The following is a 12,473-nucleotide window of genomic DNA, read 5'->3' as shown; positions in this document are numbered from 1 at the left end:
TTGTAGAAATAAATTCCATCCATAAACATGACATTACAGGCACGGTAGCCAAAAATCTTGTTGTTGACATATTTTTAAAAAATAAAACCTAGCAAACAGGTTACAGAATTTTCTACTTTTTAAATCGCCAGGAAATACCTAAATACTATAACCTTATGGCACTTCACCATGAAAAAGACATGTGACAGCATATATTGCCCCTACCTCCACCAGCATGCCCAACAACTCATGCAAAGGAAGATAATAAATAGTGGTGAAAGAAAGTAGAAAGAGAGGAAATGAACAGAAAATAAATAGGGTTAAAAGCCAAAGAAAGGAAGGGCATGGAGCCCTATACCATTGGTGAAGCTGGAATCTTGTAGTTACTCTGATGTGTCAGGACAGAGAGTTGTAATGCCATTTGTGGGTGGGTGTATCTCATTGTCCTTCTGACATCTGTGCATATGTGTGTATAGGAGTATTTTTCTGTGTGTGTGTATGTGTGTGTGTGTGTTTATATATTTTATATGTTACTGCACCTGTGGATTAAACTGGGTACAGTTTTCTATCCCATAAAAATCACACATAAAAAATGAAAAAATTCATAGTATACTGAAATTCTTTCTTAATATGTTAGGACTAAATTACATTTTCAAAACAAACATTATAGCTGAACTAACTGCATTTAGTTTTTAATTCTTAAGGTGCGGAGAAAAAGAAATTATATCCAAACTCACTGGTGTTTTCAATGCTAATTTCTTAAATTTATACTTTTTTTTTGTTCTTTTGATGAAGGCAGTCTGTCCATAGGCTTAATACAAACACCTGGGAGAGGCTATTTCTTGTCAAAATTTTGCATTATGATCCTTTGAATTACGATAAAGCAAAGGCAGCCAAAGACTCTAAATACCTATTTTCCAAATATATAACTTGAATTCAATCTCTCTCTTTCTCTCTCTCTCTCTTTCTCTTTCTTCTTCCCAAGCAATTTACATGTGCAAAGATTAGAAAGAGAGTCTAGTTGGGGCACCTGGGTGGCTTAGTCCACTAAGCATCCAACTTTGGCTCAGGTCATGATCTCATGGTTCATGAGTCCTAGCTCCACATTGGGCCCTGTGCTGACAGCTCAGAGCTCAGAGCCTGAAGCCTACTTCTGATTCTGTGTCTCCCCCTCTCTCTATTCTCCTTCCCCACTCATGCTCTGTCTCTCTCTCTCTCTCAAAAATAAATAAACACTAAAAAAATTTAGAAAGAGAGTCTAGTTAATGAGTCCTGACCAAATTCTCACAAGACTTGTCACTGTTTTGCATTTCAGGAAAGCTTCATGAAGAACTTGGTAAGTAATATTTCTCTGTGAGGATAGACATGTAAATATATTTCAAAACAAACTCTTACTCTATCTCATTCTTTCAGAAAGGATAAAATTCTTGGGAGAAGAAGGTGAGTAATGAAAATGACCATCTCTAGCCCTGACTCATGCACTTGCCTTTTGACCACTCATCCTTTTCTTGTTTTATTCATTGGTAAACCTTGGTTACAAAACTATACTCTTTTTCTTTTATTTTCTTTTTTTTTTTTTAATTTTAGGGTTGAAATATGCTCGACGCTATGCAGGTAACTAGAGACTGAAGTATTTGGATATTGGTTCTTATTTTTAGCCAGTACACTGGGCCACCAGACAAGGGGTCTCACAAACTCACACCAAACATATGCGCACGCACACACACACACACACACACACACACACATCCCTTTTTTTTCTCCAAAATTTCCACTTTGTAATGCTTATTATTGAGTATGTTATAGCTATAGCTCCTTATATATCACAAATGGTCCTGCTTCTGAGGTTCAGTGATGGATGGAAGCAGAACATTAGAGCCCAAAATGATATCATCTAACATGCTTTTCAGAACCAGAAATTCATTGGGGAATGTCTCTAGGGTGTAGCTGACAGGGAATGGGGTAAGGGCAGGCTGCCTTCTTACTATGTTAGGATGGAGGCTACTGACACAATGCTACTAATTTCCAAGGAACCAAAATTTGTGGCCCTTCATTTAATTTGTCAAATTGAAAAACCAGAAGTTTTGACATCTAACAAATTGCCAAATGTATGACCTCTGTTTAATATTAGGAACAACAACAATTTGTGTTATATTTTCTAACTTTGTATTAATGATTTCAAAGTATTTTCATTTGATTCACACAAATACACTGTGAGGAAAAAATGCCAGGTATTTATTAATATACTGTTTATATATATATATATATATATATATATATATATATATATATAATGAATATTATTAGGAGATTTCTCCAGTTTATATGACTAATTTGCATAATATTTACTTTCATGAGACAACTTTAGAGGCACTCTTACCAATTGAATTAAGTATAGTCTAGATATCAGATATTGCTTTGGAAAAATACCCATGAGCAACTAAGCTGCAATGGCTTTAAGTGCATACAATCTTATATTTACAGTGCTAAGACTAAGAGTCTTTAGTTATTTTTAATATTGCATTAATACTAATGGAATTTTCTTTGTGGTTACACTAATACAAGTAGAATTTAGTTTTACTTATAACTATGATCACTTAATTAATAGGAGAAATACATACAGTGTACATTAACAGAATCCTGTGTAATTAGGTAAATATCTGAATCAAGTTTAGTTTTGCTTTGTGTGTTTATATACTTAGCATACAACCCTTTAAAAATTATTTTTGTATCCATGTATCTGAATTTTGCACCTATATGAAAGCAGTTTTAGGAAAATTAATTGAATAAATCTAGATAAATTTCATTTGATGATTTATAACAATTTTAAACTGTCAAAACATTGAGAATCAATGTAAATATTTATAATTGTCTTCAGTTAATTCACAAATTGAATCAGGTAAGTCTGGACTTGAAGCTAAACATTGATGGATATTAGTAATCATTGTTGGACAAACTTCTCTAAGTATTTGTTGTCTCAACTACAAAATGAAAATATTTCTTCATTTCATGTTTTGTTTTGAAAATTGAATATTTATAAATGTGCTTCATGTACCAGTAAGCAGAAAAAGTTCCTAGATAAAGGAAGGACTCTTGTATATTGCATTAATTACTGTTGAATATTATTGGTCATAGCCAAGACTGACAACATGTTCTTCTATAGAAAATGTTACCCTGGATCCAGACACAGCTAACCCATATCTCCAAATTACTGATGACAACAAAAGTGTGAAAGGAGGTGATACCTTTCAGGAACTACCCAAAAGAAAACAGCGGTTTGATAACCTGGTCTGTGTATTAGGTCAGCAAATTTTTTCCAAAGGTAAACACTACTGGGAAGTGAGTGTGAAAAATAAAATAAAATGGACTTTAGGCATTTGTAAGGATTCTGTCTGCAGACGGGGAGAAATCATGGTGTCCTCTGAGACTGGGTTCTGGACAATAGGCTTGAATAGAAACAATGACTATCAAGCTCTTTTAAACCCACAGAAAACACTCCACCTCGAGGAATCTCCTGAGACTATAGGTATCTTCCTGGACTATGAGGCTGGAAGAGTGTCGTTTTATAATGTGACCAATCTTTCTCACATCTACACCTATAGAAACTGCTTCACAGATTCTCTGAGGCCATACTTTTATCCTGGCCCCCTCTACAATGGTCAAAATGAACACCCTCTCACCATCCTGCCCTTAGGTCATATTAGAAAAGCCATAGGAAGAAGACATTCTATGTGACTGAGCAAAAATTGCCCTATTTTGAATCTGCTGAAACTAGGGATTTTTATGAAGTTTGTAAATATTCTAATATATTTATATTATATTATATTATATTATATTATATTATATTATATAATTATATATGTATATTACAATATTTACAAACTTCATAAAAATCCCTAGTTTCAGCAGGGAAATTTTTATTTATAAATAAATAAAAATAAATATATAAATATTTAAATAAAACAAAAATGTTTTATTTTAGAATGATGGACTTCTCCCTTCAAATAAATCTAAAATCTAAAAATCATTTTGATGCCATAATTTATAACTTTTTATCATTTCAGTTCCTAATATATCTTTTGTTAATGGACAAGAATTGAGTTAAACTACATGATGTAGAACTTACTTGATGACTATTCAAGGCCACAGAACTAAATACAAAACCCAAAAGAAGCATCTACTTGTGCAAGTGATGAAGGAAAGTTAATTCCCAGTTGACCCTCATGGGTATGGTCTCTCCTTCATTCATGTTTTGAGATGGAAGACATGGACTCTGCTCCACATCATCAGGAAATTGGCTGGAGCCCATACCTTATTGACTTTGCCCAAACCTAGAGGAGTATGATGGCTTTGACAAGGGAGTTCTAAACCCAGACTATGTAATATTCACTACAAAAAAAAATCTTCAAATGAATATGTCTTCCAACTACTCATTTCTTTACTTTTTTACCTCCATTCTTTTTTGAAGTTTAAATGTACACAATCTCCAACTTAATTTAATATAATTGTATCATTTATTCATCTACTTAACAAATGCTTATTAGGTACTGTATATATGTTTTGTAGGTATCCGTAATCTAAAACACCTTAGATTGATTATCTGTAACTGTAACTGTGTATCTGGTACTGCTAATAAACAGGCAAACACTGATAAATTGTTACTAATTTCAAATGTTGTGTGGGAAAGGCTAAAGTTATCCAGATACAGAACAATAGTGAGTGGGTTCACTTCAGTCTACTCATCAGGAAAACTCTCACTGAGAAAGGGATCTATAGAATATGGAATTTCCCACATGCATAGCTGTAAATTATTACAATCCAGACAACATGCAAAATGCAGAAAGACTGGGTCTGGGTGAGAAAGTAGAAGAAGACCTATGGGGCTCAGACAGAATGGTTTTAAATTAGGCTGCAGACTAAGTAGCTTAAGTAACCAGACAGGAGGAGCTGCCATGGATTTTCTTCATGCACCAGCAGGCCATTTGGTGTTATTATAATAAAATATATAATATATAAGTAAGGAAATGTTAAAATAAAATTTTTGAGAAAAATTAACTTATTAATTAATCAGTTAATAAACAAATAATAAATGAACTGTTCTAAATCAATGCTGAACCTATTGTCATTAAGTTATTTCAAGAGATGTGACCTAAATATGATTAAGTGGATCTAACAGCTCACATTCATGGAATATTTCATAAGGTCAAGAGAGAACATGGATAATTTAGGAGAGAACTGTAGGTGTATTCTGAGGTGCTGTCCCCGAAAATTAAGAGCTGGTATGGTTGCCTGCCCCTCACTTAAAACATGTGGGAAAAAATTAAGAAGATAGTCTGTCTCATGAAATCTAAAGAACACAATGGACCTATGTTTGCCTTCTGTCTTGAATATTGATAGTGAGAGAAAGGCCAGTAGCTACTCTGTATCATAATGGAGCAGTGCTGCATTGTATGATCTGTGCAATTAGAGCTTTTCTGGGGGAAGATCTCATGTCTCCTGAAGGATAGAATATGGTTCATGAGAAAGAATCCCTCTGGGATGCTGCCTGAAAAAGTGAATACATATTAGTATATTAGTGGAAATCACATTGTGTATCACAAGATGCCTGGTGGCTGAGAACAGAATCTTGACAAGCCAAAATACAGACATATTTCACCTTCCTCACGTTAACAGCAGGAAAAAAGTCCTCAGATATTTGGGGGCCTTTGAAGAACTAAACAGGGAAAAATGAGCTTGAAATGATTTCTATATATAGCTCATTACAACAATGATCAAGTAAAAAAATCTCACTCTTGTTATAAGATTAATAATAATAATAATAATAATAATAATAAATGTAGCTCACTTCAATAATAATTAAGTAAAAATGTTCTGACTCCTGTTACCTTTAAAACCCTCTCATTCCAAAACTCCACAATTCCCTACAATGCATGTTTTCCCTTACTTCAGTGAGTAATATACCCAACTCATCCAATTACAGGTGTTTTCCTGGTAACCTTTACCTAGAGGACATTGATAAATGTTAAGGAGAAAAGACATCTATAATATTGAGGCATATTTCTACCAACATTAAACTCTCCTGTAGAATAAGATTTAGAAAATGGTGAGCTCTTTATAGATTTTGGATACTAGCCCTTTGACCGATATGTCATTTGCAAATATCTTTTCCCATTCCGTTGGTTGCCTTTTAGTTTTGTTGGTTGTTTCCTTTGCTGTGCAGAAGCTTTTTATCTTCATAAGGTCCCAGTAATTCATTTTTGCTCTTAATTCCCTTGCCTTTGGGGATGTGTCGAGTAAGAGATTGCTACGGCTGAGGTCAGAGAGGTCTTTTCCTGCTTTCTCCTCTAAGGTTTTGATGGTTTCCTGTCTCACATTCAGGTCCTTTATCCATTTTGAGTTTATTTTTGTGGATGGTGTGAGAAAGTGGTCTAGTTTCAACCTTCTGCATGTTGCTGTCCACTTCTCCCAGCACCATTTGTTAAAGAGACTGTCTTTTTTCCATTGGATGTTCTTTCCTGCTTTGTCAAAGATGAGTTGGCCATACGTTTGTGGGTCTAGTTCTGGGGTTTCTATTCTATTCCATTGGTCTATGTGTCTGTTTTTGTGCCCATACCATGCTGTCTTGATGATGACAGCTTTGTAGTAGAGGCTAAAGTCTGGGATTGTGATGCCTCCTGCTTTGGTCTTCTTCTTCAAAATTACTTTGGCTATTCGGGGCCTTTTGTGGTTCCATATGAATTTTAGGATTGCTTGTTCTAGTTTCGAGAAGATTGCTGGTGCAATCTGATTAGGATTGCATTGAATGTGTAGATAGCTTTGGGTAGTATTGACATTTTCACAATATTTATTCTTCCAATCCATGAGCAGGGAATGTCTTTCCATTTCTTTATATCTTCTTCAATTACCTTCATAAGCTTTCTATAGTTTTCAGCCTACAGATCTTTTACATCTTTGGTCAGATTTATTCCTAGGTATTTTATGCTTCTTGGTGCAATTGTGAATGGGATCAGTTTCTTTATTTGTCTTTCTGTTGCTTCATTGTTAGTGCATAAGAATGCAACTGATTTCTGTACATTGATTTTGTATCCTGCAACTTTGCTGAATTCCTGTATCAGTTCTAGCAGACTTTTGGTGGAGTCTATCAGATTTTCCATGTATAGTATCATGTCATCTGCAAAAAGTGAAAGCTTGACATCATCTTTGCCTATTTTGATGCCTTTGATTTCCTTTTGTTGTCTGATGGCTGATGCTAGAACTTCAAACACTATGTTAAACAACAGCGGTGAGAGTGGGCATCCGTGTCGTGTTCCTGATCTCCGGGAAAAAGCTCTCAGTTTTTCCCCATTGAGGATGATGTTAGCTGTGGGCTTTTCATAAATGGCTTTTATGATGTTTAAGTATGATCCTTCTATCCTGAATTTCTCAAGGGTTTTTATTAAGAAAGGGTGCTGCATTTTGTCAAAGGCCTTTTCTGCATCGATTGACAGGATCATATGGTTCTTATCTTTTCTTTTATTAATGTGATGTATCACGTTGATTGATTTGCGAATGTTGAACCAGCCCTGCATCCCAGGAATGAATCCCACTTGATCATGGTGAATAATTCTCTTTATATGCCGTTGAATTCAATTTGCTAGTATCTTATTGAGAATTTTTGCATCCATATTCATCAGGGATATTGACCTGTAGTTCTCTTTTTTTACTGGGTCTTTGTCTGGTTTAGGAATCAAAGTAATACTGGCTTCATAGAATGAGTCTGGAAGTTTTCCTTCCCTTTCTATTTCTTGGAATAGCTTGAGAAGGATAGGTATTATCTCTGCTTTAAACGTCTGGTAGAACTCCCCTGGGAAGCCGTCTGGTCCTGGACTCTTATTTGTTGGGAGATTTTTGATAACCGATTCAATTTCTTCGCTGGTTATGGGTCTGTTCAAGCTTTCTATTTCCTCCTGATTGAGTTTTGGAAGAGTGTGGGTGTTTAGGAATTTGTCCATTTCTTCCAGGTTGTCCAATTTGTTGGTATATAATTTTTATAGCATTCCCTCATAATTGCTTGTATCTCTGAGGGATTGGTTGTAATAATTCCATTTTCTTTCATGATTTTATCTATTTGGGTCATCTCCCTTTTCTTTTTGAGAAGCCTGGCTAGAGGTTTGTCGATTTTGTTTATTTTTTCAAAAAACCAACTCTTGGCTTCGTTGATCTGCTCTACAGTTTTTTTAGGTTCTATATTGTTTATTTCTGCTCTGATCTTTCTTATTTCTCTTCTTCTCTTGGGTTTAGGCTGCCTTTGCTGTTCTGCTTCTATTACCTTTAGGTGTGCTGTTAGATTTGGTATTTGGGATTTTTGTTGTTTCTTGAGATAGGCCTGGATTTGGAATGTATTTTCCTCTCAGGACTGCCTTCGCTGCCTCCCAAAGCATTTGGATTGTTGTATTTTCATTTTTCTTTTTTTCCATATATTTTTTAGTTTCTTCTCTAAATGCCTGGTTGACCCACTCGTTCGTTAGTAGGGTGTTCTTTAACCTCCATGCTTTTGGAGGTTTTCCAGACTTTTTCCTGTGATTGATTTCAAGCTTCATAGCATTGTGGTCTGAAAGTATGCATGGTATAATTTCCATTCTTGTAAACTTATGAAGGGCTGTTTTGTGACCCAGTATATGATCTATCTTGGAGAATGTTCCATGTGCACTCGAGAAGAAAGTATATTCTGTTGCTTTGGGATGCAGAGTTCTAAATATATCTGTCAAGTTCATCTGATCCAATGTGTCATTCAGGGCCCTTGTTTCTTTATTGACCATGTGTCTAGATGATCTATCCATTTCTGTGAGTGGAGTGTTAAAGTCCCCTGCAATTACCACATACTTATCAGTAAGGTCGCTTATGTTTATGAGTAATTGTTTTATATATTTGGGGGCTCCCGTATTCGGCGCATAGGCATTTATAATTGTTAGCTCTTCCTGATGGATAGACCCTGTAATGATTATATAATGCCGCTATGCATCTCTTGTTACACCCTTTAATTTAAAGTCTAGTTTGTCTGATATAAGTGTGGCTACTCCAGCTTTCTTTTGGCTTTCAGTAGCATGATAAACAGTTCTCCAGCCCCTCACTCTCAATCTAAAGGTGTCCTCAGATCTAAAATGAGTCTCTTGTAGGCAGCAAATAGATGGGTCTTGGTTTTTTATCCATTCTGATACCCTATGTCTTTTGGTTGGCGCATTTAATCCATTTACATTCAGTGTTATTATAGAAAGATACGGGTTTAGAGTCATTGTGATGTCTGTAGTTTTCATGCTTGTAGCGACGTCTCTGGTACTTTGTCTCACAGGATCCCCCTTAGGATCTCTTGTAGGGCTGGCTTAGTGGTGACAAATTCCTTCAGTTTTTGTTTGTTTGGGAAGACCTTTATCTCTCCTTCTATTCTAAATGACAGACTTGCTGGATAAAGGATTCTCGGCTGCATATTTTTTCTGTTCAACACATTGAAGATCTCGTGCCAATCCTTTCTGGCCTGCCAAGTTTCAAAAGAGAGATCAGTCACAAGTCTTATAGGTCTCCCTTTATATGTGAGGGCACGTTTATCCCTTGCTGCTTTCAGAATTTTCTCTTTATTCTTGTATTTTGCCAGTTTCACTATGATATGTCATGCAGAAGATCGATTCAAGTTACGTCTGAAGGGAGTTCTCTGTGCCTCTTGGATTTCAATGCCTTTTTCCTTCCCCAGTTCAGGGAAGTTCTCAGCTATAATTTGTTCAAGTACCCCTTCAGCACCTTTCCCTCTCTCTTCCTCCTCTGGGATACCAATTATGCGTATATTATTTCTTTTTAGTGTATCACTTAGTTCTATAATTTTCCCCTCATACTCCTGGATTTTTTTATCTCCCTTTTACTCAGCTTCCTCTTTTTCCATAATTTTATCTTCTAGTTCACCTATTCTCTCCTCTGCCTCTTCAATCCGAGCCGTGGTCATTTCCATTTTATTTTTCATCTCGTTTAAAGCGTTTTTCAGCCCCTCTGACTGTTCCTTAGTCCCTTGATATCTGTAGCAATAGATTCTCTGCTGTCTTCTATACTGTTTTCAAGCCCTACGATTAATTTTATGACTATTATTCTAAATTCACTTTCTGTTATATTATTTAAATCCTTTTTGATCAGTTCATTAGCTGTTATTTCCTGGAGATTCTTTTGAGGCTAATTCTTCCTTTTGGTCATTTTGGATAGTCCCTGGAGTGGTGCGGACCTGCAAGGCACTTCCCCTGTGCTGTGGTGTATAACTGGAGTTGGTGGGTGGGGCACAGTCAGACCTGATGTCTGCCCCCAGCCCACCACTGGGGCCACAGTCAGACTGGTGTGTGCCTTCTCTTCCCCTCTCCTAGGGGCGGGATTCACTCTGGAGTAGGGTGGCCTGTCTGGGCTACTTGTACACTGCCAGGCTTGTGGTGCTGGGGATCTGGCATATTAGCTGGGGTGGGTAGTCAAGGTGCATGGGGGCAGGAGGGGCAGGCTGAGCTGGCTTCTCCTTCAGTAATCCACTTCAGGAGGGGCCTTGTGGCAGCGTGAGGGAGTCAGACCTGCTGCCGGAGAGGTGGCTCTGCAGAAGCACTGTGTTGGGTGTTTGCACAGGGCAAGCAAGTTCCCTGGCAGGAACTGGTTTCCTTTGGGATTTTGGCTGGGGGATGGGCGAGAGAGATGGCGCTGGCGAGCGCCTTTGTTCCCCACCAGACTTAGCTCTGTAGTCCTGCGGCTCAGCAACTCTCCCTCCCTTTGTCCTCCAGCCTTCCCTCTTTCCAAGCAGAGCTGTTAACTTATGACCTCCCAGATACTAAGTCCTGCTTGCTTTTGGAACACACTCCATCCGGCCCCTCCACTTTTGCAAGCCAGACTCGGGGTCTCTGCTTGGCCGGCGGGCTGCCCCTCTGCCCCGGCTCCCTCCTGCCAGTCCGTGCAGCGCCCACCGCCTCTCTGCCCTTCCTACCCTCTTCCATGGGCCTCTCGTCTGCCCTTGGCTCCGGAGACTCCACTCTGCTAGTCTTCTGTTGGTTTTCTGGGTTATTTAGGCAGGTGTAGGTGGAATCTAAGTGATCAGCAGGACACACAGTGAGCCCAGAGTCCTCCTATGCCGCCATCTTCTGACTATCCTCACAATTTTTTTTAAATTTTTTTCTCATTTTTTTCTCTTTTTTGTTTTTGTCTTTTTTCTTGAACACAGAAAAAGGAAAAAATCGCATCTATTTTTAATTTTATTAAAATATTTTTCTTTAATTTTTTTCTACTATATTCTTTACTTTTGTGTATATTTTTTTCAAATTCTATTTTACCCCCAACATCTCAGTTTACTCTACTTCAGTGTATTTATTTTTTCAAATTCTCAAACGATTTCCTTTTTCTTCCCCTTCCCCCTTTTTTTCTCTCATCTGTCAAACCACTTTCAACACCCAGACCAAAACACACCTAAGATCCAGTATCATCTATTCAATTTTTGAGTGTGTGTGTGTTTAATTATTAATTTTAACATTTTTTTACCTTTATTTTTTTTAATTTCAGTTTTTCTACCTCATTAAATCCTTTCTCCCTTCTAAATGACAAAACAAAGGAATTCACTCCCAAAGGAAGAACACAAAAAATGACAGCCAGTGATTTAACAAACACAGATACAAGGAAAATGTCTGAACCAGAATTTAGAATCACGATAATAAGAATACTAGGTGGAGTAAAAAATAGATTAGAATCCCTTTCTGTGGAGATAAAATAAGTAAAAAATAGCCAGAATGAAATTAAAAATTGTATAACTGAGCTGTAATCATGGGTGGATGCAGCGGCAGCAAGGATGGATGAGGCAGAATAGAGAATCAGCAATATAGAAGATAAACTTATAGAGAATAATGAAGCAAAAAAAAAAGAGGGGGTGTTAGGCAAAAGAGAACGATTTAAGAATTAGAGAAATCAGTGACTCATTAAAAAGGAACATCAGAATCATAGGAGTCCTAGAAGAGGAAGAGACAGAAATAGTGGTAGAAGGGTTATGTGTGCAAATCAGAGCGAAAAAAGTTCCTAACCTGGGGAAAGAAGCAGACATCAAAATCCAGGAAGCACAAGGGGCCCCCATTAGATTCAACAAAAACCAACCATTAACAAGGCATATCATAGTCCAATTCAGAAAATACTCAGGCAAGGAGAGAATCATGAAAGTAGCAAGGGAAAATAAGTCCCTAACACATATGGGAAGACGGATCAGGTTTGCAGCAACCTATCCACAGAAACTTGGCAGACCATAAAAGAGTGGCAGGATATATTCAGTGTGCTGAATCAGAAGAATATGCAGCCAAGAATTCTTTATCCAGCAAGGCTGTCACTGAAAACAGAAGGAGTGATAAAAAGTTTCTCAGACAAACAAAAATTAAAGGAGTTTGTGACCACTAAACCAGCCCTGCAAGTAATTTTAAGGGGGACTCTCTGAGGGGAGAAAATATGAATATTTGTGTATATATATATAT

At 37.0% G+C, this 12,473-nt stretch overlaps 1 protein-coding gene across 3 annotated transcripts in view; it reads left to right on the top strand.

The window, feature by feature from the left end:
• Positions 1–4,421, top strand: part of LOC122215721 (butyrophilin subfamily 1 member A1-like) — a 76,643-nt gene extending 72,222 nt beyond the window's left edge. The window contains exons 9-13 of one of the 3 annotated variants that reach the window (XM_042931419.1): positions 1,295–1,315; positions 1,393–1,419; positions 1,567–1,593; positions 3,143–3,301; positions 4,044–4,421. In XM_042931419.1, the coding sequence (XP_042787353.1) occupies positions 1,295–1,315; positions 1,393–1,419; positions 1,567–1,593; positions 3,143–3,301; positions 4,044–4,084 (275 nt within the window). In that variant the 3' untranslated portion in view covers positions 4,085–4,421. Of the gene's footprint in view, positions 1–1,294; positions 1,316–1,392; positions 1,420–1,566; positions 1,594–3,142; positions 3,726–4,043 lie in introns of those variants that run through there. The other 2 variants (XM_042931425.1, XM_042931414.1) reach the window with 2 other exon arrangements.
• Positions 4,422–12,473: the final 8,052 nt, after the last annotated feature.

This window comes from Panthera leo, chromosome A1 (assembly GCF_018350215.1).
Source record: "Panthera leo isolate Ple1 chromosome A1, P.leo_Ple1_pat1.1, whole genome shotgun sequence".
Taxonomy (NCBI): Eukaryota; Metazoa; Chordata; class Mammalia; order Carnivora; family Felidae; genus Panthera; species Panthera leo.
This window is presented reverse-complemented; position numbering and strand designations above follow the sequence as displayed.